We start from the raw sequence: 27,688 nt of genomic DNA on the forward strand, positions 1-27,688 counted from the left end.
CTAGGTGTTGTCATTTCGCTGGTATACTTTATTTTTAGGCTTTGGTGGGGATGCTGGCGTCTTTGAGACAAGAAAAGTGTACATGATGACAATAAAAAAAGAAATAACGCTATTGAATGAACTTATTTCTTCAATATGACAGATGATGCTTGAAAAATATACAGTTGTAAGAAGCAAAGGAAACAAGAGAAGCTTTTACAAAAACAAGGTTCATGCAGCATTTTCACTTTGCACTCATCAAACACACATTCACAGATGAATACATGACTTTATGTGTGTACAGGTCTAGTGTTTTTTTTTTTTTTGTATTCTTTGACAGAGGCACAGGTACTGACATAGGTCTGAGATGCTAAGAGAGAGAGAGGTTAGGGCGAGGGAATGCATTATGCCAGAGAGTGTCCTCACCAAGATATAAGTACCAGTATGTGTGAGTGTGTGTGTGTGTTTGTCCTTTGATGCCTTTGGTGTATCAACATTCTACAGTCTGATCTCAGAGGCTGCAGTAAGTGGACACACAGCATGAGACAAGTTCAGAAGTCAAACAGGAGCAGAAACAGTTGGACTGGACAGGACTTGCTCATGATTTAGGAAGAAAGAAGCACTCAGATGTTTCTGCATAATTATTGACAAGGAAGGGAGGAGCTACTGCTGTTACAAGGACAAGAGGAAACCACAGGAAAGTCCAGATCAGCTCCAAGGTTTTCAGTAAGTCCATACATGTTAGTAGTTCATGTCAGTGTTTAGTTCATTTAGTGAAATGTTTTGAAAAGTGTCCCACGTGGGCCTTTGCTTTCTTTCCCAAGAGACAGCTTGACTAGTGGTATTTCACACAGTGTTCCTTTGTTTTTGGCAGAGCAGTGCATGATGGGTAGATCCAACAAAGCGCGTCTGCCGCACGCCGCAGCCTATTTGCAGCAGTGTTTGTATCTTTTCAGCCATAAACGTAACAGACAAAGGGGAGCTGATGCTCAAGGCACTGAAATGTGGGATTATGCATTGTAGGCACCGTCAGCCATAGTGCTGTGCCTGGTGACCACCACTCGCTCTCTTCCAACTGCAGCTCATACTTACCTGGCAGGGGAGATACCATGATCAACAAGGTGGTTCACCCAGGGTGAGGCTCAGTCATTGCACTCCGGCTGTGCTGACCCCTGCGAATTCCCCAAATGTGGGAATCTCAACTGCATATTTTCCGGTAGTGGGGGACTGTGTTCACGCTCTCCCCTGTTGCGTGTGTGTAGAAGAAAACACAATGTGTCAGGAATGCCCATGTGCTAACCTGTTGAAGGCTCTCCGTTTTGTGAAGTGGCTTTGTTGGTTTGGAGTTACATGTCAGCTTTTGCAGTCTGTCCACAAAGCGGCAGTGTTGCTCTGCAGAAGCTCTCTACAGAGCGGCGTGTTTAGTGGCGTGTTTAGTCATGACAATTCCCCGTGTTCCCGTTGGAATTGGGGAAGTGGGCGTGGCCTTTCCATGACAAAATGAAGTGTGAGCTCTCCTGTCCGACTTTGCTGCTTGTTTGTGGAAGAAATGTGTGCTAATGTTGTTCTAGTATGCTTTATTTCTAGGCTTTGGTGTGGAACAGCAATGAGTTGAAGCTATTTTTGGCCGGCTTTGCTGTATGGCTGAGCCTTTTGAGTTGGTGAAAAGTCAAACATCTTTGTATAGCGGCAGGGAAAAGTACACGGCAGACAGATGGGCGGAGTTGCTAAGTGATAAGCTGGCTTACAAACGGGACACCGCGACAAGTGACGGTTGTACCAAGAGCTTGATTTGGACGTCAAAGGCTTGGGCCTCATCGCTTCTTGGCCTTTTGGCTAAGATCAAGTGTAGTATCTGTTCTTATCAGTTTAATATCTGTTATGTCCCCTATATGGGGATAACGTATTAAACCCGTTTTTAGGAGAGGGAGCTGAAAAGGGAGCTTGCTTCCCTCACTCCACGCATCGACCCGGCATTGCAGTGCCGCCGGGAACGGTGCACCTTTCTCTTGCTTTGTAGAATATCAAGCTCTGACACACATGTTTAGTTATGAGTCAAACTTTTACAGTGGCTGAAGTTAAATGCGGCTAAGTTTTGATCAAGTGAATTGTGCACAACCAGTCAGTTGATTTACCGCTCAACAACGCAGTGCACCTCAGCTACGATGATTGGTCACGGACTCCCTGAAGACGCCTGATGGTTTCCCAGACTTTGTAGTCTCCATGTAAAAGCCAGGCCTGGATTTTTCAGGCTGGAGGTGGTGGGGAGGCTGGGATTTAGCACGCGGCAAGCCAAGGGAGGCGCACCGCGACGGTGGTAGCTGGGACGACTAGGATCCTCAACTGCTCTCTGAGACAGGCCCGTTCTGACTCTTGTTTCTCTTCATAACGCACAAGTCTTTCGCCTTTTACTAAAGACTTCCATGGAGAGGAACACCAATGAGTTGAAGTTATTTTTGGCTGGCTTGGCCTTATGGCTGAGCCTTTTGAGTTGGTGAAAAGTCAAACATCTTTATAGAGCGCCACAAGTGTGAGCTCCCCTGTCCGACTTTGCTCTTTCTTTGCGGAAGAAATGCGTGCTAGATGTTGTCATTTCGCTGGTATACTTTATTTTTAGGCTTTGGTGGGGATGCTGGAGTCTTTGAGACAAGAAAAGTGTAGCACGTGGGCCTTTGCTTTCTTTCCCAAGAGACAGCTTGACTAGTGGCTTTGTGGACAGACTGCAAAAGCTGACATATACAACTGCAGCTCATACTTACCTGGCTGTGTTGCTGTGCTGACCCCTGCGAATTTGAATGTGAATGTGACCTGTTAAAAGCTCCAGCTTCAGTAAATAGATTTTTAACCTCCAACACTTTGCTCTGAAGAGTCAGTGACAGGCAGCTGAGTGGAACCAAGCAGAGTAAGTAAGTAAGTAAGTAAACTTTATTTATATAGCACTTTTCACAGATAAAAGATCACAAAGTGCTTTACAATAAAAGTGCAGAGTGCCATAAGATAAAAATTAAAATAAGACGATTAAAATAACACTACATAAATACAACTTAATAAAATAATGTAAAACCAAACCACTAAAAATAGCATAAAAACAAACCAATCAATTATATGTATATATATATATATATATATATATATATATATATATATATATATATATATATATACATACATACATTCATACATACACATACACACATATATAAGCAAGCCACCCAATCAACTAAAAGCTTGTCTAAATAAAAGTGTTTTTAGCTGTTTTTTAAAAGAGTCAACAGATTCGGTCAGGCGCAGTGTTAACGGTAAAGAGTTCCATAGACGGGGAGCGACAGACTGGAACGCTAGGTCACCTCTGGTTTTGAAATGCGTCTTTGGCACCGACAGAAGGTTTTGATTTGAGGACCTGAGTGAACGACCCACGGAGTATGGGGTTAAAAGATCATAAATATATTTAGGGGCTTGTCCATGTATTGCTCTAAAAGTCAGAACTAAAATCTTAAAATCAATACGAGATTTAACTGATAGCCAGTGTAAACCGATTAAAATTGGGGTAATGTGGTCCTGCTTGCGAACTCCCATTAAAAGCCTGGCTGCAGCATTTTGAACAATTTGGAGCCGGTTTAAAGAGCCCTTGTTAAAACACATAAAAAGAGAATTACAATAATCTAAACGAGACGAAACAAAAGCATGAATAATCAACTCCAGATCAGGCTTTGATACAATGTTTTTAAGTTTCGCAATGTTCCTCAAATGAAAGAAGCAGCTTTTCACCAACGTCCCTGAATGCTTTTCCAGGGACATTGATTTGTCAAACAACACCCCAAGGTTTCTGATGCTCGACTGGACTGTGGAGCTCAGTGAACCAAGGTGTTGCTTAATATGAGGGATTTTCTCATCCGGTGCGATAATCAGTGTCTCAGTTTTTTTAGGGTTAAGCTGAAGGTAGTTGTTTGTTAACCATTTTCTTATGGCTGACAAACAATCTAACAGGTTTGATAACCTACCTGTCTCAGATTCAGAAAAAGAACAATACAACTGAATATCATCCGCATAAAAGTGATAGGACACATTTTTGAACAGACTTATGCACCTTCCAAGAGGGAATATATATAACATAAATAGAATGGGACCTAGCACTGAACCCTGAGGTACCCCACATGGCAGGTCATTTGGCTCAGACATAAAGTTGTTTACTGCAACTCTAAAAGTTCTGCCAGTGAAATAAGAAGCAAACCAATCTAGTACTGACCCAGAGAGCCCAAAATCATCATGTAAGCGATTTAAAAACACAGTATGATCAACAGTATCAAACGCAGCTGTCAAGTCCAGCAGCACTAAGACTGTGTACTGGCCAGAGTCTGCGGCCATCAGTACATCGTTTGAAACTTTTAGAAGTGCAGTCTCATTGGAGTGAATTTTACGAAAGCCGGACTGAAAATCATCAAACAAGTCATGGTCTTCCAGAAAGGAGGTAAGTTGCTCAGCCATGACTTTTTCCAAAATTTTGGACATAAAAGGTAGTTTGGAAATGGGCCTAAGATTTTTTGGGTCAGATTGATCTAGATTTGGTTTTTTTAAAATGGGGTTTACAACTGCCTGTTTAAAAAAGCTGGGAACAGAGCCAGTTCGTAAAGAAAGGTTAATGATCTCCACCAAGCAAGGGCCAATTTGATCAAACACTTTTAAAAACAGAGATGTGGGGATAAAATCTAGAGGACATGAAGAAGGTTTGATCTTTTTTATCAATGACTGAATATCCTCAAGCGTAACAGGTGAGAAAGTGGACCAAGTATGAAATGGAAGCAAAGAAATTCTGGGCTGGACATCCTCAGATGGACAGATGTTGGCCCTTAAATCTTGAACCTTGTTCACAAAATAAAAAAGGAGTTTGTTGCAGTCCGATGCTGAGTCCACTTGAATTTAAGATGCTTGAGGTGAGACAATATTATTAATTGTCTCAAAAAGAAATTTTGGGTTATTTTTGTTAGATAGGACTAACCGTCGGAAATAAGCAGATCTGGCTTGTTTTATCATTTCGTTCAATGAGGAAACCAAGTCCTTAAGATGCAGTCTGTGTACTTCCAGCTTAGTAGATTTCCATAAATGCTCTGCTTTACGGCAAGTTCTTCTAAAAGAGCAAATGTCCTCCTGTATCCACGGGCATGATTTTTCTGGAGAGATAATACTCTGTTTAACAGGGGCTACCTTGTTTAAAAGTGACAGACAGTGATTATTAAAAGACAGAACGAATGATTCAACATCATTGCACTCATTCACGAATGAGTCAGGATCAAATGACTCTGAAAACCTCTCTATGACAGACTGATTTATGATGCGTCGTTGAGAAACAATAGTACTTGACAGTGGTAAAAGTGGAAAAAGTACGTTAAATAATATACAGCAGTGATCACTCACAAGGCTGTCCTTAACATAAATCTGGTCAATACTCAGGCCTAAGGAGAAAACCAAGTCAAGAGTGTGGCCTTTCTCATGAGTGGGACCAGAAACATGTTGTGTCAAGTTTAAAGAATCAGTTAGGGTTATTAATTCTGAGGCAATATTACATGAGGGATTGTCAACATGAATGTTAAAATCACCAACTATTAGCACTGACTCCAGTTTGATAATAGAAGATAAAAATTCAGCAAATTCATCTAAAAACACACGAGCAGGACCAGGAGGTCTGTAAATTAGGATACAATAAAAAGGGTGACTCGTTCCAACTTTTGTCATCTGGAGCTCAAACGAGCTGAAAGAGTCTTGGCTCGTTAGTCTACAGGGGAAACGATCCCGATGGACGAGAGCGAGTCTTCCTCCTCGGCGGCCGGAAGTACGAGCAGTGCCGAACACGGAGCAGTCCTGGGGGCACAGTTCATTCAGAAGAGTATAATCCAATTCGCGCTGCCAGGTTTCAGTCAGGCACATGAAGTCCAAGCGCTCATTGCTAAAAATGTCGTTTAGAATAAAAGTCTTGTTCGCAATGGAACGAGCGTTCAGCAACGCAAAACGGAGCGGGTGCGCGTCATCTCTGGCTGACTGAGGCATACGGGAAGCCCGTGGAGCCCGGCACAGAGGCCGCAGGTTCTGGGGGTTTACTCCCTGCTGACGTGGTCGAGTGGAGCGGGGACGGCGTGGTCCAAACGGGGCATCCGGTCTGATGACAGGTACCAAACAGATGTTTACAGACTCTAGTGAACGACCTGCGGCAGGGGAAAGGGGATGGAAGTCCATCAGCTCAGCCCTGGAGCTCACAGAGAGATGCCCCAACCAGGTCTTCAGCCTCACGAGTCTACCGCTTCGTTTCCCCCAGTGGCGATGGCGCTTTTTCCCTGTAGAAAAGGTTGCTGGGGTGCGGCAAAGGTGAGCTGGGATCCCGGAAAGAAATGGAGGCAGCGTATTTTGATCATCCTGATGAAACTCAGCCGAAATATCGGCATAAAGACGCAGATCCAGAAGCGTCTGGCGATCGTACACTAAAATGCAGTCTGCTTTTTGGATGACAATTGTAAAAAACAGCAAAAACACAAATAAAGTTTGTAGTGATCGACGGCTGGCCACACACACTGGCGCCATCTTCTTCTTCTTTTTTTTTTTTTTTTTTTTTAACTCAACTTTCTAGATACCTTATTTTTTCTGCACATTTTTGTTCTTGAATTGCATGCACATTTCTTGTTTTTCTGCACTTTTTTTCTGTTTTTCTTGCAAGCTGCCTACCAAGTAAATTTCCCCGCTGTAGAATCAAGAAAGTCTTATCTTAAAATTGAATTGAATTGAAAAGTACTTACTGATTGTGTCAAATTTAACTGTCATGTCTCCAAGTTGTTGAGAATAAAACAGAATTAAAAAAAAAAAATCTGTGTTTGATTTTTGGCCCAGTTTTCAAATGCAGGTCTGTTAAACTGAGTTTTTTTCCTTTGATTGTCCTTTCAACACAAATGTCATTTGACTTTTTCTTCATTGTTTCCTCTTCAGACTGAGCAGCTGTAACCTCTCAGAGAGAAGCTGTGAAGCTCTGTCCTCAGTTTTCAGCTCCCAGTCCTCTAGTCTGAGACACCTGGACCTGAGTAACAATGACCTGCAGGATTCAGGAGTGAAGCTTCTGTCTGCTGGACTGAAGAGTCCACACTGTACCACACTGTACCCTGGAGACTCTCAGGTCAGGATCCATCAACCCTTTAGTATTAACACTTTCTTTTCTTGTTCAAACTTGCACCAACAACACCACATCAAATTCCTTGTATGTGTAACATACCTGGCAATAAAGTTTTCTGATTCTGATTCTGTTTAGCTGATGATTGTCTCATATCTGATTTACATCAGTGGATAAACAGCCAACTTGTGTAGGATTGTTCAAAGTAAATTTTACGTTCAGCAGAACTTTCTAGACTCAGTTATTCATCATTTTCTCTTGTTTTTGCTTCAGTTGCTGATTTTTTTTTTTAATCCTACAGATGATGTTTAAGGAATTTGCCTGAAATACATTGAACCTGGACCAAAATGGACCAGAACCAAAAACAAAAATATAAACAACAAAGAACAAAACAGACCAGCAGGTGTTGACAGATGGTTCCTCTGTGATGTTGTGTGTGTCTGCAGGCTGTCAGGATGTCTGATCACAGAGGAAGGCTGTGCTTCTCTGGCCTCAGCTCTGAGCTCTGAGGGCCAGCATTCAGATTACAAAACAACACCACATTCACTGAACCTCTATATCCTGGGTTTGGGTTGTAGAATGTAGCAGAGAGAGTCTCCTCCTGCTAGAGAAACTCTCTCACTGTTGAACAGATAGTTCAGTCTGTACATGTCTGTCTCTTTCACTCTCACACACCTTCTTCCTCTTCCAGTCCTTTAAAGATGGAAGCTACGATTATTGCAGGAGAAAAATGTTGCTGACTTTTACTTTTTAAGATTCTAATCATGATCTTGTGCCTTTCACATTAAAAGCATCATTGTGAACATCAGTGTTTTGTCTTTCTCTGAATCTTGAGACAACTGAGCTGATTGAGTTCAAACTAAAATGCTGCCATAGTTTATCTGAAAGATCTGAGAAAAAACAAAGGTAGAAACTTGTCAAACTGTCTTTCAGAGGTTCACAGAGTTAGAAAGCTTCTGACTACTCTGAAGAGTTTGAGCTTCGAATCAATGAATTTTAAAAGTAAACTTAAAAAAAAAAAGACTCAGAAAAGATGAATGAAAACCAGTAGCTGAAATCTGACTAAAACAAGAAGCTGTGAAGTTTATTTGAAAAATGTTTAAAGAGTTTTTCAGCTTCATCTGTCATTTTTACAGTGTATACCTGGTTTCACCCAGTTTTTCATGTTTTACTGTGAATCCTCTGGCTGCTGATAATACTTTTACTGCTGATGTTGTCATTGGTCGTTTTCATTTTCACACTGCATCACATATTTCTCACAGTCCTTTCCCTTGTGATGTTTTCCACATTGTCACCCTGGTTGCTGTGTTTTAACAGTGCAGCCTAACTTCCACTTTACAATACATCTGCTGCTTTTTATTTTTTACATCATTATTTTTTACAAGTTCATAACACTGTTGTAATATTTTACAGTGCATACCCTCGTTGTACGTTAGTCCAGAGCTCATCTATGACCATCACTGTTTATTGGATATATCCTGTGTCACCTTTGTTGCCATTTTACACATTGCACAGTCCCCACTAAATTCTTTTACAGCATATTTCCTGATAATCAATGTTTAGCCAAGCCATAATAAATAATAAACACTTATAATAAATAAATACATAATGTATGTTTTGTACATTAGTAATTAAATTTACACATAATTTTACGTTATTTTAGTAATAAATTCATTTAAGCAACAAAAAAATCTGAGGAGCCATTTGGGAGCCGAAAGAGTCGGCTCTTTTAGTGAGCCGAGCCAGAAGAAGCGGCTCTCTTAAAAAACCCTGAATTCCCATCACTGTACTCCACGGTTCCTGAAAGTTTACTTTCACTTTAACCGTTTGTGGCGCAGATGATTTTCTCTGTCTGAAGGTAAATGTCCGCACTTTTAATGTTTTACTCTCAACACTTCCTGTAGTTACCTGAATTATCTATTGTACGAATTTTTCGATGTTGTAGTGTTATTTTTATACCGCGTTGTGGTGTTTAGTTGTATAGACTCTGAGTTGTCAACCTATAGTCGAGGTGAGGCACGAAGAGGTCCGTCATTTTCCGCCATGTTGTGTGGATATTTGCAGTAGAAGCGGTGGAGTCAGAGTAGAAGCAGAGTGAGCTGATGGTCAGTAGCTGAACACGGAGCCTTTGTTAGTCTGTGGCTCCACTTACTGCTGACTGAAGGCAGCTTTTCCTGCCTGAATCAGCCTGTGGAGGAGGCGGACCTGAGCCGCTGCTCTCCCGCAGTCTGAGCCGCTAAATGCGGTCTGAGCTCGGCCGGACAGCGGCTGGAGAACAGCTCTGACTTTCTCTGTCATTAGATGAACTCTACGGGACTGAGCTCAGAGGGACTGACAGGGTTTTTCAGGCTCTATGTGATTTTCAGAGAGACAGTTAACACTCCATCCACAGAGTCAGAGGCCTCCTGGTCCTATCAGGACAAACTCTACCTGATGAATTAGATGATAAAGACCCAAATCCATAAATACTCTCACAATAAAGCATCTCAGCGGCTCTGATAGGTGATTATATCTCTGTGGCTGGTCACAGTACAAACAGAAAAACTGTCTGTCAGGACATATTTGCTGTTTTTATTGATGTCTATCTGTGTCTCTGCTGTTTGGTTTGGTTTGGTTTGTTGTTGCTGCTTCATATAGTTCAGACTTTACTATTAGAAAAGGCAGAAAAGTGCCCCTTAAAGGGCCCCTGGAATAATATTGAGGAGAAATGAACTGAGTCTCAGTTGTTTTGTGTGGAATAATCACCTGCAGCTTGTTTCATCAAGTCATTTTCTACAGAAACACTGCAGACAAACAGATTGTCAGATAAAATCAGTGGATCTCAGTCCATCTGTGTGTCAGTGAATGGAAATGGTCGTCTCTGAATCGTGTGTGAAAGATATGAAAGAGGAAAGAAGAGCCAATCAGTGGAGGAGCAGCTGATATTTCTACAGGACAAATGATGGAGACATTTAAAAACCAGTATGTCTCCTGTCCGAACAGGCAGGGGACCTGTGCTATGGGTTGATACAGGGGGCCTACAAATCTCTTCCTCTCCCTCCTTTGGGCTCCTCTGATGACAGCTGTGTGCATTTGCTGCCCACATATAAAACTGTTTTAAAGAGGGAGAAGAAAAAGATCAGGGACATTAAGGTCTGGACAGATGAGTCCGTGCTCTGCCTCCGGGATGTTTTCCTGTGGGGATGATTGGAGTCATTGGTGGACATAACATGCTCATACATGGCCTTTTGCAGGGATATGAGCATTGCTTTTGAGCGTGTTAAAATATTTCCCAACAACAAACTATAATTTACCAAAGTAGGATTACAAATCAACTGGAAAACAAGATGGCAGCAAACAAACTTGGTTCAGGGCAAGCATGAAAACTACTGCAGGCCTTCAGAGCACAGAGCTCAGTACTCGTGTCTTTTTAGAATCTAAAAAGCATCTAGAGTCTAGATGCTCAGCAGACTGTAGCAATGGAGAGAATGTGTGTTATGGTAGAGAACAGTGTGAGTTTGTGTGGAAGCTACATGAGAAACTCACGACTGCTAATGTTACTGTGAGGCCCAATATGTTAGCTGCAGCTGTCTGTTCCTATGATAAACACTGATTATTAAAGTGAAGATGCTGTAGGCTGTTTAGTGTTTTTAACGGTTTAATCACTTGAAACAAGGTTGTTGATAATATTGATATGGAAATAGTCAGTGATAATAGTAATTAGTGTGTGAGAGTAAAATTCAGTTAGTTTTATTGAAGGGTTTGTGTGTGTGTGTGCGTTGATATATATGGTATAGACCAGGGGTGTCCAAACTGTTCCACAAAGGGCCGTGTGGCTGCAGGTTTTTGTTCCAACCAATGAAGAGCAGTTTGACCTATCAACTGTCTGAAGACTGTGATCAGTTGATTAAATGAGTCAAGTCTGGTGTGCGTGTGCTTGGTTGATTCTTTGTGTCTGAGCTCACAGTCTGTTTTACTGGTTTCCTTCTCAGATTGACTGAAGTCCAGAAGATGAGTGTTTGTGTGGAGGAAGAAGAGGACAGAGCAGAGTCTCCAGGATCCAGCTGTCCGTCTATGAAGAGTGACTGGTCTAAAGAGAATCCTCCAGCCTTCAGTAATGAACCTGGACCCTCAGACACAAAGTAAGAGACCTGCTACAAACCTGTGAACCTCCAAACTTTGGGCTATAACAGTGTTTAGTGTGTTGAGGTCCTTCAGTTGTCGTCTCTGCCTGTAACAGCTGCCATAGTGTCGACAGATAATCAGTTCTCCCTGGTTCTTCTGGCTCATCAGTGTATTAATACTGACTGCTGAGGCTGCTTGTTTCTTTTGAAATGATCTGACTAAAGAACATTTTTTACTTTCAGTGACTTTCCATATTTTTCTTATTACCAATAAACCAATAAATGTTTCCTCTGAGCCAGAAAATATTAAAACACATCAGTGAACCACACTGTTACACTGGGTGACATGTTCCTTCATCTTCATCAATACACACACACACACACACACACACACACATACACACAGCACCAAACGTAGATAAATGTAGATAAACTGCACATATTTTATGATTAACTGACACAACAGTGTTGTTTATGGATGCTAATATGTTGCCTCCATCCTTCAGTGAAGTTGCTGCAGGACGTCAGCTGAGAGTTTCCAGAATGACTTTGCCCTCAGACAATTTATCAGTGATTGATGTGATATGAATAAAAATGTGTTTGTGTTTTCAGAGGACAGGACCTCAGACTGAGAGCAGAGTGTCCAGGATCCAGCTGTCTGTCTGTGAAGAGTGACTGGTCCAAAGAGAATCCTCCAGCCTTCAGTAATGAACCTGGACCCTCAGACACAAAGTAAGAGAACTGCTACAAACCTGTGAACTTTGGGCTGTAACAGTGTTCAGTGTGTTGAGGTCCTGCAGTTGTCACACCTACACACACCTACACACACACACACACACAGCACCAAATGTAGATAAATCCACAGATCAAAATATTCCCACTACAGTTCTTTAGAGCTAATGTGAGTCAGGTCATCAACATGTGGAAACTGCACATATTTTATGATTAACTGACACAACAGTGTTGTTTATGGATGCTGGTGTGTTGCTTCCATCCTTCAGTGAAGTGTTCAGTGCTACATGGTGACGCTGCTGCAGGACGTCAGCTGAGAGTTCCCAGAATGACTTTGTCCTCAGACAATTTATCAGTGATTGATGTGATATGAATAAAAATGTGTTTGTGTTTTCAGAGGACAGGACCTCAGACTGAGAGCAGAGTCTCCAGGATCCAGCTGTCCGTCTATGAAGAGTGACTGGTCCAAACAGTTTAATCCTCCAGGATCCAGTCATGAACCTGGACCCTCAGACACAAAGTAAGAGACTGTTTCAAGTGCAAACTGACCTGAGGATGATTCAGTTCTCAGACATATTTGCAGGAAACAGGGAGACACCAGGGACCAGATCCATAAAACTGTGTGTCCACACAAAGACAGAAATATGCACACACACTCTTTTCACCAGATTTATAAAGCAGAGCTTTCTCATGTTACTGTTTTATCAGTCTCTGTCATTGTGAGAGTTGGTGTATGAACACGAGTCTGAGCCACTTCCAGAGTCTGTAGACCTGTCAGAGGTTCCACTTTTTAACGATTTACACATGTGAGCCCTTAATAGCTTCTAGACATTGTGAACCAAATCTGGATATTTATTCACAACAATCAACAGAACATTTAGTCTCAGCTCAGGTCTTGCTGCTAAAATCATTTGTTGTCAGGTTTCTGGGATTTAATGACTGTTGGAAAGGAGCAGAATGTCCTCACACTGGATTGTAGCTCCCAAAAAAGTTTGATCAGACTGAAAAAGGAAAACCTTTGACCCTACAGGGTCTTCATGAGTTAAATGGTCAACATGACAATGAGCTGATAGGACTCAATACATCACCAAGATAAAATACATTATCGGAGCCTGAAAGAATCCCAACACAGTAATCCACCCAAAACATCCAAGAGTATCTCAGTAAGTTCAAATATTTGTTGGAAAATGTATAAGATATAAAATCTGAGAGAAAGATCCAGAACAAGAGCTGGACTGCAGACAGTCAGTCAGAGCAGCACTGTACAAAGTAAGACTGTACATCTGTCTGCTCATGTCATCATGTCTGAAAACAGGACCTGTGGTTTGATACAGAGTCATTTGTTCTATCACACAGCTTTGGCATTTAACCCTGTTAAACCAACGGGAGCGCTGGCGATCTCTTTTGCATATCAATTTTTAAATGCCGGTAAAACTGCAACCACATAAGATAGAGCAATAATTCTTTTTGCATATTAAACCGGAGGAGTAACACTTACATATCAAACTTTAAACATGTCTCAGAGAGCTGTTCTCTTCCACGAGTGGGTGTGCAGAAAACCAGTAAAAAGTCGCAAAAAATCCATAAACAGCGCACACAATAAAACTAGTATAATCCAGATAGCGGGTGTTCGTTTTGTTTTTGTCTTAGTTTATAAATTTGAGTGTATCTCAAAAACTAGCCAATGAATACACTCAAATTTATTGTGGTTTAAAATTATTTTGTGCAGCTTTTTTATATTTCTAATTTTGAGGGATATAGCTAAGACATCTCTGTATTTAGAAAAATATGTGGCACCACAGCAGGTAAAAATGTAAAATATGTTCTGGCGGATTTGGTTCTATGGCAGGTTTAAAAGGGTTAAGATGATCATAAATACCACTAAATGAAAAAGCTTTTCTTTGCTTGTCTTTAGTTTTTATGCAGCTGATGAAAGAAATGAGCAGATTCTCAGATTCTCTTTCTTTAGTCTGACATTGTTTCTTCTGTGTCAGCAGATTTTCAGCAGATAGTGGTCTGCAGGAGGTTTTAGATGAACATAAGATCAGTCTGAGGAGAAGATGTGAACGTGTGACTGAAGGAACTGATGGAACAGGAAGTGAAACCCTCCTCAACAGGATCTACACTGAGCTCTACATCACAGAGGGACAGAGTGAAGAGGTTAATACCCAACATGAGGTGAGGCAGCTGGAGACAAATTCCAAGATGGAGACCCTCCATGACACTCCAATCAAGTGCCACGACATCTTTAAAGCCTTACCTGACCAACAGAGACGCATCAGAGTCGTTCTGACGAATGGCGTTGCTGGCGTTGGAAAAACCTTCTCAGTGCAGAAGTTCACTCTGGACTGGGCAGAGGGCTCTGAAAACCAAGACATCAGTCTGCTGGTTCTGCTTTCGTTCAGGGAGCTGAACCTGATCAAAGATGAGCAGTACAGTCTTCTCATGCTGCTCCACGTTTTCCATCCAACATTAAAGAAGGTCACAGCAGAGAAGCTCGCTGTCTGTAAAGTGTTGTTCATCTTTGACGGCCTGGATGAAAGCAGACTTTCACTGGATTTCAGAAACACGGAGGTCGTGTCTGATGTCTCACAGAAGTCATCTGTCAACGTGCTGCTGACAAACCTCATCCAGGGGAATCTGCTTCCCTCAGCTCTGGTCTGGATAACTTCCCGACCTGCAGCAGCCAATCAGATCCCTCCTGCATGTGTTGACAGGGTAACAGAAGTACGAGGCTTCACCGACCCACAGAAGGAGGAGTACTTCAGGAGGAGATCCAGTGATGAAGAGCTGTCCAGAAGAATCATCTCACACATCAAGACATCCAGGAGCCTCCACATCATGTGTCAGATCCCAGTCTTCTGCTGGATCTCTGCTACAGTTCTGGAGCACATGTTGACCACAGAGCAGAGAGGAGAGCTGCCCAAGACCCTGACTGACCTGTACTCACACTTCCTGCTGGTTCAGACAAAGAGGAAGAAGCACAAGTATGATGAGGGACATGAGACCAGCCCACAGGAGCTGACGGGGGCTGACAGGGAAGTTCTTCTGAAGCTGGGGAGGCTGGCGTTTGAACATCTGGAGAAAGGAAACATCATGTTCTACCAAGAAGACCTGGAGCAGTGTGGTCTTGATGTCACAGAGGCCTTGGTTTACTCAGGAGTTTGTACAGAGATCTTTAAAAGAGAGAGTGTGATCTTCCAGAAAACAGTCTACTGCTTTGTTCATCTGAGCATTCAGGAGTTTCTGGCTGCAGTCTACATGTTCCACTGTTACACAGAGAGGAAGACAACAGAGCTGAGGACTTTCCTGGGACAAGATGACAAACACTGGGATTTTATCTGGAAAACTTATAAGAATTTTGTAAATAACAGTAGCAGCTACCCATCACTCAATATCCTCCTGAGGGATGCCATGGAGAAATCCCTCCAAAGTAAAAATGGCCACCTGGACCTGTTTGTTCGCTTCCTTCATGGCCTGTCTCTGGAGTCCAACCAGAGACTCTTAGGAGGCCTTCTGGGTAAGAAAAAGAAAAGACCAGAAACGATCCAGAGAGCCATTAACAACCTGAAGGAGATGAACAGAGATGATATCTCTCCTGACAGAAGCATCAACATCTTCCACTGTCTGATGGAGATGAAGGACCGCTCAGTACATCAGGAGATCCAAGAGTTCCTGAAGTCAGAGAACAGATCAGAGAAGGAACTGTCTGAAATCCACTGTTCAGCTCTGGCCTACGTTCTGCAGATGTCAGAGGAGGTTCTGGATGAGTTGGACCTGAACAAGTACAACACATCAGAGGAGGGACGACGGAGACTGATCCCAGCTGTGTGGAACTGCAGAAAGGCTGTGTAAGTCCAGACATGATCTTTAACATTATCAGTCAGTGTAGATTAGTGGTTTAGTTTTTTCAAATATCCACAGTATGAAATTATTTTCATTATTCTCATAATAGTTTTATCATGTTTAGGTCAGCTGTGTGTTTTTCTGGAGATGTTTTAAATGTCGATTTTTCAGTTGGTTGTGATTATTGCTGTTACGTTTATTTATTCTGTTTATTTATTAGTAACTGTTACATTCTACATTCATTTGTTCATTTATTCATGTTATTTTCAGTCTTTTTGTTTTCATGTAAACCTGATAAATCAAATTCACATTTCAGGTGATTAAACTCTACTTCCTCTACTATCTTCCATTTCTGCCAATAGATCCCCCTAAATCCTCCTCACTGCTCCTTTAAAGTCTTTTTATATTTTGTGTTAAATCAAATCAGGCTTTATTGTCACTTTGCTGTACATACAACTGCAGTGCAGACAAAATGAGACAGTGTTTCCTGGGTTCAACAGAGTGAAGTTAAAAAAAAAACAAAAGAAGTAAAAGTCATAATAATAAAATACTAAGTAAATACTAAAGAAAAAAAAAACAAACACACTCAATCCCTGCAAGCAGCCCCCCTTGCCCTGACCCTCCACCCCTAAGACCCCAACCCCCTCCCCAAGACGCCCATTGTGCAAGATTGTCAGTGGACATAGCACTGGCACTTTAACTGTCATTGTATTGTACACTGTCAAGTATTAAAGTGTTCAGTGCTGGGTAAAACACCCATTTAAGCTGTCTTTGAGTTAGTAATGGTGGATATGTCTGTGATTCAGCTGTTCAGTACTCTAACAGCTTGTGGTAGGAAGCTGTTGATCAGTCTGGAGGTTCTGCCTTTTATGCTCCAAGACATAAGTCAGAAGCAGGTGTTTTCTCTCCTGGTGTAGAGGAGAGTAGAATCAGGAAACACACACCTTCAACCAAGAACAGAGGTCTGAATATATCAGAGCAGAATGGGAGAATTCAGTATTCTTCTACACATTTGTCTGAGTCAGACTGATGAAGCTTCATTCAGCTACAGCTGAACTCATTAAGTCATTTCTTACAGTGTAGTTGTGTTAGGAGGAGACCACTTCACAGTCAGTGTGGACCACAGGAAGGATGACTGCCACCAAAGACTCTTTAAATCAATGTGTGACATCTGACTGTTGGTTGAAGTCAGGAAATGTGAATTTGTCCTTTAATGTTGTTTAGTTACACAAAGTTCAGGAAGAAGAAGGTCATGTAAAAACTTCAATGATGAAGAGGATTTGAGTCCAACATGTCTGATTTGATCTTTATCTTCTAATTCCAGACTTGACTGAGCTCAGCAGCATGTTATGAATCTGTGTTGACATGAATAGTTGTGTGAATGTTGTGGTGACATTTGGATGATGTGTGTAGAAGGCTGACATTATGATGATCCATGAGTGTTTGGAGTTATCCTAGTTTACCAATCAAAGCTAACTTCAATGTTCTGTGGTTAATTTCTGAATTCTTGCATGTGGCCTTCATAGACGACTGGAAAACTTTTTGGGGAAAACCTGGTCTGATTAGGAGAGACGGCATCCATCCCACTTTGGATGGTGCAGCTCATATCTAGAAATATGACGGATTTTATTAGACAACCAAAGTCATGACAATCCAGAGTTGAGACCAGGAGGCAGAGTTGCAGTCCTACACGCTTCTCTGCAGTTTCTCTAGAGCTGTCACCCACCCATGATTCTTACCATTCCAACAATTCCCTTTATCCTATAGAGACTGTGTCTGCTCCCCGTCAACAATAAGTGTATAAACCAAAAAAAGCAAGAGGTGTTATTCATAAAAACCTCAAAACAATTAATACTATCAATTTGTCTGAACCTAAAAACACCACAATTAGATGTGGGCTATTAAACATTAGATCCATGGCCATGGTGCCCCTGAGCAAGGCAGCGATCTACCCCAGCTCCCCGGGCTCCTCCTAGGGAAGCCTCCTGCCACAGCGTCTCTAGTGCATGTGCATGCTTGTGTGTGTGTTTCGTTCACTTGGTGTGGGTTAAATGGAGAGAATAAATTTTCCCACCTTGAGGGACCAATAAAGGGTTAAACTTAAACTTAATTTACACTATAACAAACTGAACTGGCTGTAATGTTTTCCAGGTTGGATGAAAAAAAAACTAAGAACAAAGCTTTCAAATGAGACATAATTGAGTTTAGGTTTAGGGTTGATTAAGAGACTAGAGTTGAAAATGGCTGCCACTTCACCTTATCCGCCAGAGCCTTGAGGAACGTGAGCATTAAAGTGACTGGGAGGAGTGGATTCATTTAGACAGACATAATCATCTTGACATAGCCAGGTTTCAGTGAGATAGAATAAGTCAAAATGATAATCTGAAATTAAATCATTTACTAAAACAGATTTGGATCTAATGTTCAATAATCCACATTTAACTCTCCAGTTGTCATTTACTTTGGCCGAGATGGTCTCAATCTTTATTAGGTTTTTTCTAACTCCTCTTTTGTTTACTTTTGATTTAATAAATTTAGGTGGTCAGGGGGCAGACACAATCTCTATGGGGTTTTGGGTGGGTGACTGTTGTAATGGAAGCACAGAGAAGAGTGTAAGACTGCAACTCTGCCTCCTGATCTGAACTCTAGGTTGTCGTGGTTTTGGTCCTCTAATAAACTCCAAAACCAGATTTCTAGAATTGAGAGCTGCTCCGTCCAAAGTGGGATGGATGCCATCTCTCCTAAAGAGATCAGGTCTTCCCCAGAAAGTACGCCAATAATCCACAAAGCCCACATCGTTTGCTGAACACCACCTCGACAGCCAGACATTGTCTGACATCGTCTTTGCATATGTACACACCAACTCTACATTAATTTTGGTGACCTCCAACTGGTGTATTCAATTCAATTCAATTCAATTTTATTTATATAGCGCCTTCCACAATCCAAATTGTCTCAAAGCGCTTTACAGAGACCCAGAGCCTGACCCCAGAGCAAGCACTTAAGGCGACAGTGGCAAGGAAAACTCCCTTTTAACAGGAAGAAACCTTGAGCAGAACCTGGCTCAGATGGGGGACCCTCCTGCCGATGGCTGGGTGAAAGGAGGAAAAGGAGGAAGATAGGACAGCTAGGAATGGAGGAGAGGGGGAGAAGGACATGAAGCATAATACAGACAATGTGGGTCAGCATTTACATTACAGTTAGTGAACAGTTATTGGATAATGTGATAACTGTAGTTGGGTGTCATTACCACCGACATAAAAACGTAAATGACTGTGTTTATATAGAACTTTTACCCACAGCTCTTTACATGCTGCCTCTCATTCACCCATTCACACACACTGATGGCAGCCAGCTACCATACAAGGTGCTGGTCTGGTCATCAGGGCTGGTTTGAGGTTGAGGTTTTTAGCCTAAGGACACTTGATGTTGAGGAGGAGAGCTGTGATTAATGGACAAACCTCTCTACCTGCTGAGACACAGCTGCCCTGTACTTACAACTAATAAACAATTTTATCAGAGGATTCAAACTAAATCAAATCAGGTACCAACATTAACACAGTTACAGTCAAGACCTGAAGTATTTGGACAGTTATTGTTCTTCAGACTCTGAGCTTCAGCCCATTGAATCTGAATTAAAATAATGGATCCTACATTAAAGAGCCAAGTCTCAGCTTTAATTTGAGAAGGTTGACATCAGTATAGAAAGAACTGTGTGGGAGATTCAGTCCTTTTAGTGGTTCAAAAGTAACTGGACAAATACACATGAAGTGAAACAAACTCCTCACATTTAATATTTAGTGTAAAATCCTTTGACTGAAGTATCCATTATTATATTTTAAAGAGAATGTGCTGAGAGCCCAAAGAACATATCATGTCCAAATATTTATGGCCTTGATTGCACATCTGTTTATAACTGGTTGTGTCATATTTAACATATTTCCAACTTGTTCAGAATAAAACAGAAAGGATTTGAATCGGAGCCAATGAAAGATGATCATCAATGTAGAAACTCCTCATTGGTTAACAGGTGGATAAATAGCTGATATTTCTGCTTCACTCAACAAATCTGTGTTTGATGTTTGGCCCAGTTTTCAAATGCAGGTCTGTTAGTTTGCTGTGAGCTGCAGAGCAAACAGAGTTTTGTTCCTTTGATTGTCCTTTCAACACAAATGTTATTTGACTTTTTCTTCATTGTTTCCTCTTCAGACTGAGCAGCTGTAACCTCTCAGAGAGAAGCTGTGAAGCTCTGTCCTCAGTTCTCAGCTCCCAGTCCTCTAGTCTGCGACACCTGGACATGAGTAACAACGACCTGCAGGATTCAGGAGTGAATCTTCTGTCTGCTGGACTGAAGAGTCCACACTGTACCCTGGAGACTCTCAGGTCAGGATCCATCAGCCTGTTTAGCTGATGATTGTCTCATATCTGATTTACATCAGCCACCGGGTTAGCTCAGTTGGTAAAGAATGAGACTGGGCGGGAGTTGCCCACGCAACCTGGGATTGGACCCAGATAAGCGGCAGATGATGACATGACATAACATGATCTACATCAGTGGATAAACAGTCAACTTGTGTAGGATTGTTCAAAGTAAAGTTTACTAAAGTTCAGCAGAACTTTCTAGACTCAGAAAATTGTTCATCATTTTCTCTTGTTTTTGCTTCAGTTGTTGATTTTAATCCTACAGATGATGTTTAAGGAACTTGCCTTAAATACGTTGAACCTGGACCAACCAATTCACAAAAAACAAAAATATGAACAAAAAAGAACAACAAAACAGACCAGCAGGTGTTGACAGAGGGTTCCTGTGTGATGTTGTGTGTGTCTGCAGGCTGTCAGGATGTCTGATCACAGAGGAAGGCTGTGCTTCTCTGGCCTCAGCTCTGAGCTCCAACCCCCGCCATCTGAGAGAACTGGACCTGAGCTACAATCATCCAGGAGACTCAGGAGTCAAGCTGCTGTCTGCAGGACTGGAGAATCAACACTGGAGACTGGACACCCTCAGGTATGGAGAGGCCTGCTGCATTCACAGACAGTGTGTGATAGAGGAGGAAGAGCTGGAAACATTTAGTGTGTCACAGCTGATGACAGATCTCTACAGAAGTGCTTTGAACAACACAACACAAAGAGGAGTTTTCTCTAATTCTGATATCAGTATCCTCATGTTTCATCATGATTCAGTATGTCATATTTAAGAGAAATTATGTGTCCTAGGGGCTGATTTAAGGCAACTGGACTTCTTGTTTGAAGCTTTAAAACGTTTCACTTCTCATCCAAGAAGCTTCTTCAGTTCTGCAGACTGGTTAGAGTCCAAAAATTTAAACTCATCCCTAACCCGCCCAGTACCTCTGAGAGCAATTGAAACCACTTGGTGGAACGTTCACACCTTGGGTGGCGCCTGCTGGGCTTCCTCAACTGGAATCGTTAGCATTTGAGGGTACCTAGGTTGATCGTAGAAACGAAGCATCATGTGAGTTGTTAGAGACACGTGAGCCCAGATGTGGATGGATTAGTTGTTTGGGGAGGGATCTCAAAACTGCGTTATAGGTGGGTGACAACTGGTGTCTTAGACCACCCCCTCTCTTCAGTGATGGATGTTCTGTTTTGACATAGAGGGCCTCCTTAACTTCTCTTTCAAACCATCTATGTTCCCAGTCCAAAATGTGGACATCACTGTCTTCAAAGGAGTGTCCCTTCTCCTCGAGAAGCAGGTGAATGTGTGAGTTTTGACCAGAGGAGTTAGCTCGTCTACACTGGACCATGCTTTTGTGGAGCGGGCGTTTGGTCTCCCCTATGTATAGGTCGGAAAACTCCTTGCTACATTTGACTGCATAGATGACATCACTTAGCTTGTTTTTGGGAGTTTTGTCTTTGCATGTACCAGTTTCTGTCTCAGAGTGTTACAGGGCCTAAAATGAACCGGAATGTTGTGTTTGGAGAAAATCCTCCTGAGTTTCTCTGACACTCCAGCCACATACGGTACCACAATGTTTCTGTGCTGGTTTGTGGTGTCCTTCCTGTTGGTGGTTGTGGTGGAGAAAGTATGTGACAATCATTAAATCAGGTGTGGTCAGCTGTTTTCTGTGACCTGAGCAGGACTTTCTCAGACTGGATTTCATGCTGCATCAGCACAAAGCCAGCATGGAAACATTTGAGCTGCAGCTGGTTGAACTGCTCCTGAACCAACAGAGCCACTTTGAGAACGCAGAGTGCTTTCACCACAACAACCCCAAAGACTTTAGATACCTGTTCAATGCTGACACACTAATAATAACATCCCAACAATAATAAGACCATCTACACTGCTCAGAGACATTCATCTGCCAGTGTCTCAAACCAAGTAGGAAATGAAATCAGGTTTCTGGTCATGTCTCTGTCTTCTAAAATGTCCATGATTAATAATCAGCTGAACCTCTCTGAGATCCTGATCTTGTCATTCTGAGATCTTTTGTTGTGTCTGACACCAAAAGTGATATCAAATGGAGAAGACAAATGATGAAATCTTTCCTCCATGTCACCTTCTTGCTCCGTATCATTCCAAGATAAGGACTCCAGGTCCTTTGTGTCTTTGCTGAATGAACAGAATAATCAAAGCATCTGTGTATTCAATTCAATTCAATTCAATTCAATTTTATTTATATAGCGCCTTCCACAATCAAAATTGTCTCAAAGCGCTTTACAAAGACCCAGAGCCTGACCCCAGAGCAAGCACTTAAGGCGACAGTGGCAAGGAAAACTCCCTTTTAACAGGAAGAAACCTTGAGCAGAACCTGGCTCAGATGGGGGACCCTCCTGCCGATGGCCGGGCTGGGTGAAAGGAGGAAAAGGAGGAAGACAGGACAGCTAGGAATGGAGGAGAGGGGGAGAAAGACATGCAGCATAATACAGACAATGTGGGTCAGTATTTGCATTACAGTTAGTAAACAGTTATTTGATAATGTGTGCTCAGCAGATTAGAATTATGAAACAGAGCACGGAGGCAAAAAGCTGTCATGACTGGTAATTATTTACATTACAGTTTGCAAAGAATATTAATCCAATATTTATCTGTAGCAGAATGGAACATTAAAACATGTTAGAAATAGATCATTGTAAACAATAAACAGCAGCAGGTGGGTGGAGCCAGGACCATAGGACATGCAGCTCCGGAGCCAGAGGTACCTGCAGAAAGGTACAGAGAAAGAGAGACCAGAGAGAAACAAACACAGGACTACGGGACAGAGAGGACACAGAGTTAATGACATGTAATAAAGGCTAATAAATTTGAGAGTGGATCTGAGGAGAGAAAGAGAAAGAAGAAGAAGTGCGCAGTACATCAAGGGATGTCCCCCAGCAGCCTAGGCCTATAGCAGCATAACTAGGGGATGAATTCAGTTGCCTGAGCCAGCCCTACTAAGGGCTATATCCTTAACTGTAACATTGTCTATAGAGATAATTGTGACTAACTATAAGTTTAATAAATAACTAGGACTGTAACTACGACTAATTATAAGCTTTATCAAACAAGAAGGTTTTAAGCTTAGTTTTAAAATTAGAGAGGGTGTCTGCTTCCCGAACCCAAACTGGCAGTTGGTTCCATAGGAGAGGGGCCTGATAGCTAAAGGCTCGGCCTCCCATTCTACTTTTAGAGATTTTGGGAACCATAAGCAAACCTGCATTCTGGGAACGAAGCAGTCTGTTAGGATGATATGGTACTATCAGCTCTTTGAGATATGAAGGAGCCTGGCCATTGAGGGCCTTATATGTAAGGAGAAGGATTTTAAAATCAATTCTGGATTTTACAGGAAGCCAATGAAGAGAAGTTAGTACAGGAGTAATATGATCTCTCTTGCTAATTCCAGTCAGTACTCTTGCTGCAGCATTTTGGATCAGCTGGATGCTCTTTAGAGAGTTAACTGGACATCCTGATAATAGGGAATTACAGTAGTCCAGCCTAGAAGTAACAAAAGCATGGACTAATTTTTCAGCATCACTCTGTGACAGAATGTTCCTAATCTTACTGATATTGCGCAGGTGAAAGAAGGCGGTCCTAGAGACTTGTTTTATATGTGAGTTAAAGGATAGATCCTGATCAAAAATAACTCCGAGGTTCCTCACAGTCGTACTGGAGGCTAAATTAATGCCATCCAGAGTAACTATATGATTAGATAAACTGTTTCTGAGGTGTTTGGGACCAAACAAAATAACCTCAGTTTTGTCTGAATTCAGAAGAAGAAAGTTACAGGTCATCCAGGCCTTTATGTCTTTAAGACATGCCTGGAGTATGGCTAACTGATCTGTTTCGTCTGGTTTCATAGATAAATATAGCTGGGTATCATCCGCATAACAATGGAAATTTATTCCATGCTTCCTGATAATATTGCCTAGGGGAAGCATGTATAAGGTGAACAGTATCGGTCCAAGCACAGAACCCTGTGGAACTCCATGACTTACTCTGGTATATATGGAGGGATCATCATTAACATGAACAAACTGGTATCTATCTGATAGATATGATTTAAACCAGCCTAGTGCTGTTCCTTTAATCCCAATAACATGTTCCAATCTTTCCAATAGGATACCATGATCAATGGTGTCAAATGCAGCACTAAGATCTAGCAGGACAAGTATAGAGACGAGTCCATTATCTGATGCTATAAGAAGGTCGTTGGTAACTTTCACCAGTGCTGTCTCTGTGCTATGATGAACTCTAAATCCTGACTGAAAAACTTCAAACAAACCGTTCCTATGTAGATGATCACACAACTGAGATGCAACAGCCTTTTCAAGAATTTTAGAATTAAAGGGGAGATTGGATATAGGTCTGTAGTTTGCCAGAATGTCAGAGTCCAGAGAAGGCTTTTTAAGTAAAGGTTTGATAACTGCAACCTTAAAAGCCTGTGGAACATATCCTGTAACCAACGAGAGATTTATTTGATCTAATATGTGAGTGCCAATCAAAGGCATCACCTCTTTAAGAAGCCTGGTCGGGATAGGATCCAAAAGACATGTTGATGATTTAGATTTAGAAACTATTGAAGTCAATTCAGCTAGATCTATGGGAGAGAAACAGTCTAACGGCAAATCAGGACTGGAAGATGTTTCTAAAGATGCTGTTCTGGACATACCTACATCATTAACAGTTGTAGGCAGGATGAGATGGATTCTGTCTCTAATGTCTACTATTTTGTTGCTAAAGAAGCTCATAAAGTCATTACTAGTGAGAGCTAGAGGGATGGATGGTACAACAGAGCTATGGCTCTTTGTCAGCCTGGCTACAGTGCTGAAAAGAAACCTGGGGTTGTTCTTGTTTTCCTCTATTAATGATGAGTAATAGGCAGTTCTTGCCTTACGGAGGGCTTTTTTATACATTATAAAGCTATCTTTCCAGGCTAGGCGGAATTCCTCTAAGTTAGTGGATAACCATTTCCTTTCCAGCTTTCGTGATATCTGCTTTAAAGTACGTATTTGTGAATTGTACCATGGAGCTAGCTTCCTCTGATTACTGACCTTCTTTTTCAAAGGGGCAACAGAGTCGAGGGTTGAACGCAATGAAGCAGCAGTATTATCAACTAGATAGTCTATATCTGCTGGAGTAACGTTTAGGTCATTGCCCTCTGTAAAACTGGCACATGGCAGTGGAGATAATAAAGATGGAATAGCTTCCTTATATTTGATAACAGCCTTATCAGACAGAAATCTACAGTAGTTAATTTTTTTCTCAGATGCTGTGCAGTTCATTATTGTAAATTCAAATGTTACTAAAGAATGATCAGATAAAACAGGGTTCTGAGGGAATACTGTCAAATATTCAGCTTCTATGCCATAGGTTAGTACAAGATCAAGGGTGTGATTGAAACAGTGAGTTGGTTTGTTAACATTTTGTAAAAAGCCAATTGAGTCTAATACTGAATAGAAAGCAGTCTTAAGGCTGTCATTGTGGGTATCGACATGAATATTAAAGTCGCCCACTATAATTACTCTATCCGTACTAAGCACTAAATCAGATAAAAATTCAGTGAATTCAGACAAAAACTCAGAGTAAGCAGCAGGTGGACGATACACCACAGCAAATAGTACTGGTTTTTCTGTCTTCCAATTTGGATGTGAGAGGCTGAGGATAAGGCTTTCAAATGTACTATATTTCGGCTTAGGTCTAGGATTAATTAATAAACTTGAGTGGTAGATTGCTGCCACTCCTCCTCCTCGGCCTGTGCCTCGAGGAATGTGATAATTAATATGACTAGCAGGGGTTGACTCATTTAGACTGACATACTCTTCCTCCTGTAGCCAGGTCTCAGTAAGACAGAATAAATCAATCTGCTGATCCATTATCAAATCATTCACTAACAGAGACTTAGACAAGAGAGATCTAATGTTTAATAGCCCACATCTGATTGTGGTGTTTTTAGGTTCAGATGCTTTTGTAGTACAAATTTTTTTGAGGTTTTTATGAATAACACCTCTTGCATTTTTTAATTTATGCACTTTTTGTCGACGGGGAAAAGACACAGTCTCTATAGGGTAAAGGGAATCGTTAGAATGGTAGGAATAATAAGAATCATGAGAATCAAGGGTGGGTGACAGCTCTAGAGAAACTGCAGAGAAGCGTGTAGGACTGCAACTCTGCCTCCTGGTCTCAACTCTGGGTTGTCATGACTTAGGTATGTATGAGAGCCATGTAATGTCCATGTTTGCATGCTGAAAGAGAACGTGCTGGTCTGACCCCCCTCCTCCTTTCAGGGTGGAGCCTGGTGGAGTCCGATGGTTGAGACCTGGTCTGAGGAAGTGTAAGTGTGGTTTTCATTTGATTCCTGAAAACAAAGCAGCTCACATTCAACCATCTTCAAAGTGTCAATCAATGATCAGGTGATAGATCAATAACTGCAGCTGTGTTGTGTCTTCTTCTCTCCATCAGATTTCTGTGAACTCACCATCGACGCAAACACAGTAAACAGAATCCTCAAACTGTCTGACAACAACAGGCAGGTGACACGTGTGGAGGAGGATCAGTCATATCCTGATCATCCAGACAGATTTGACCACTGTGCTCAGCTGCTGTGTAGTAATGGTCTGACTGGTCGCTGTTACTGGGAGGTCGAGTGGAGAGGATGGGTTTATATATCAGTGAGCTACAGAGGAATCAGAAGGAAAGGAGACAGAGAAAACTGTGTGTTTGGAAGGAACGATCAGTCCTGGAGTCTGATCTGCTCTGATCGTCATTACTCTGTTCGGCACAATAACAGAAAGACACCTGTCTCCTCCTCCTCTGTCTCTCACAGAGTAGCTGTGTATATGGACTGTCCTGCTGGCTCTCTGTCCTTCTACAGAGTCTCCTCTGACTCACTGATCCACCTCTACACCTTCAACACCACATTTACTGAACCTCTGTATCCTGGGTTTAGTCTCTGGTCGTCTGGTTCCTCAGTGTCTCTCTGTAGAGTGTAGCAGAGAGAGTCTCCTCCTGTTAGAGAAACTCTCTCACTGTTCAGTCTGTACATATCTGTCTCTTTCACTCACACACACCTTTTCAGATTCATGTATTAAAGCACTTTATTTGTTAAACTCTTCTAAATGATTCCTTGTAAACTTCTTCCTCTTCGAGTCCTTTAAAGATGGAAGCTACGATTATTATATATAATATATATTATAAGAAAAATGTTGCTCACTTTTACTTTTTTAAGATTCTAATCATGATCTTGTCCTTTCACATTAAAAGCATCATTGTGAACATCAGTGTTTTGTCTTTCTCTGAATCTTTGGACAACTGAGCTGATTGAGATTTGAGATTTGAACAAAATTGTGTTTAGGTGAATTGGATGAATAAAGAGATCAGTGGGGTGTCTTGCATTGTAGACTCTGAGCTGGACCACAGAGGAGCATTTGAATTTCATCTGTGAAT

The 27,688-nt window shown here is 41.7% G+C and overlaps 1 protein-coding gene and 3 non-coding genes across 4 annotated transcripts; all 4 read left to right on the plus strand.

Moving 5' to 3' along the window:
• Window positions 1-1,063: 1,063 nt before the first annotated feature.
• On the plus strand, window positions 1,064-1,227 carry LOC121190133. Its single transcript, XR_005894931.1, has one exon. It is a non-coding gene; the product is annotated as a U1 spliceosomal RNA (small nuclear RNA).
• Window positions 1,228-1,795: 568 nt separating this feature from the next.
• On the plus strand, window positions 1,796-1,986 carry LOC121190141. Its single transcript, XR_005894937.1, has one exon. It is a non-coding gene; the product is annotated as a U2 spliceosomal RNA (small nuclear RNA).
• A 360-nt stretch (window positions 1,987-2,346) lies between these two features.
• LOC121190152 lies at window positions 2,347-2,461 on the plus strand. The gene has a single exon (XR_005894946.1). It is a non-coding gene; the product is annotated as a U5 spliceosomal RNA (small nuclear RNA).
• Window positions 2,462-5,769: 3,308 nt separating this feature from the next.
• Window positions 5,770-27,234, plus strand: LOC121189293. The gene is made up of 6 exons (XM_041049247.1): window positions 5,770-5,806; window positions 6,287-6,444; window positions 15,766-15,812; window positions 20,017-20,190; window positions 20,639-20,844; window positions 26,705-27,234. Exons 1-6 carry the CDS (start codon window positions 5,770-5,772, stop codon window positions 27,232-27,234), a joined length of 1,152 nt encoding a protein of 383 aa, XP_040905181.1.
• The last annotated feature ends 454 nt before the right edge of the window (window positions 27,235-27,688 follow it).

Source organism: Toxotes jaculatrix, chromosome 11 (assembly GCF_017976425.1).
Source record: "Toxotes jaculatrix isolate fToxJac2 chromosome 11, fToxJac2.pri, whole genome shotgun sequence".
NCBI classification, from domain to species: domain Eukaryota; kingdom Metazoa; phylum Chordata; class Actinopteri; family Toxotidae; genus Toxotes; species Toxotes jaculatrix.

Excerpts from the sequence above, each read along its gene's own strand:
- LOC121189293 (XM_041049247.1), top strand. The coding sequence starts at position 5,770 with ATGGACGAGAGCGAGTCTTCCTCCTCGGCGGCCGGAA. Across the intron at positions 15,813-20,016 it reads TGGAACTGCAGAAAGGCTGT|ACTGAGCAGCTGTAACCTCT; the intron begins GTAAGTCCAGAC and ends TTTCCTCTTCAG. Across the intron at positions 20,191-20,638 it reads TGTACCCTGGAGACTCTCAG|GCTGTCAGGATGTCTGATCA; the intron begins GTCAGGATCCAT and ends GTGTGTCTGCAG.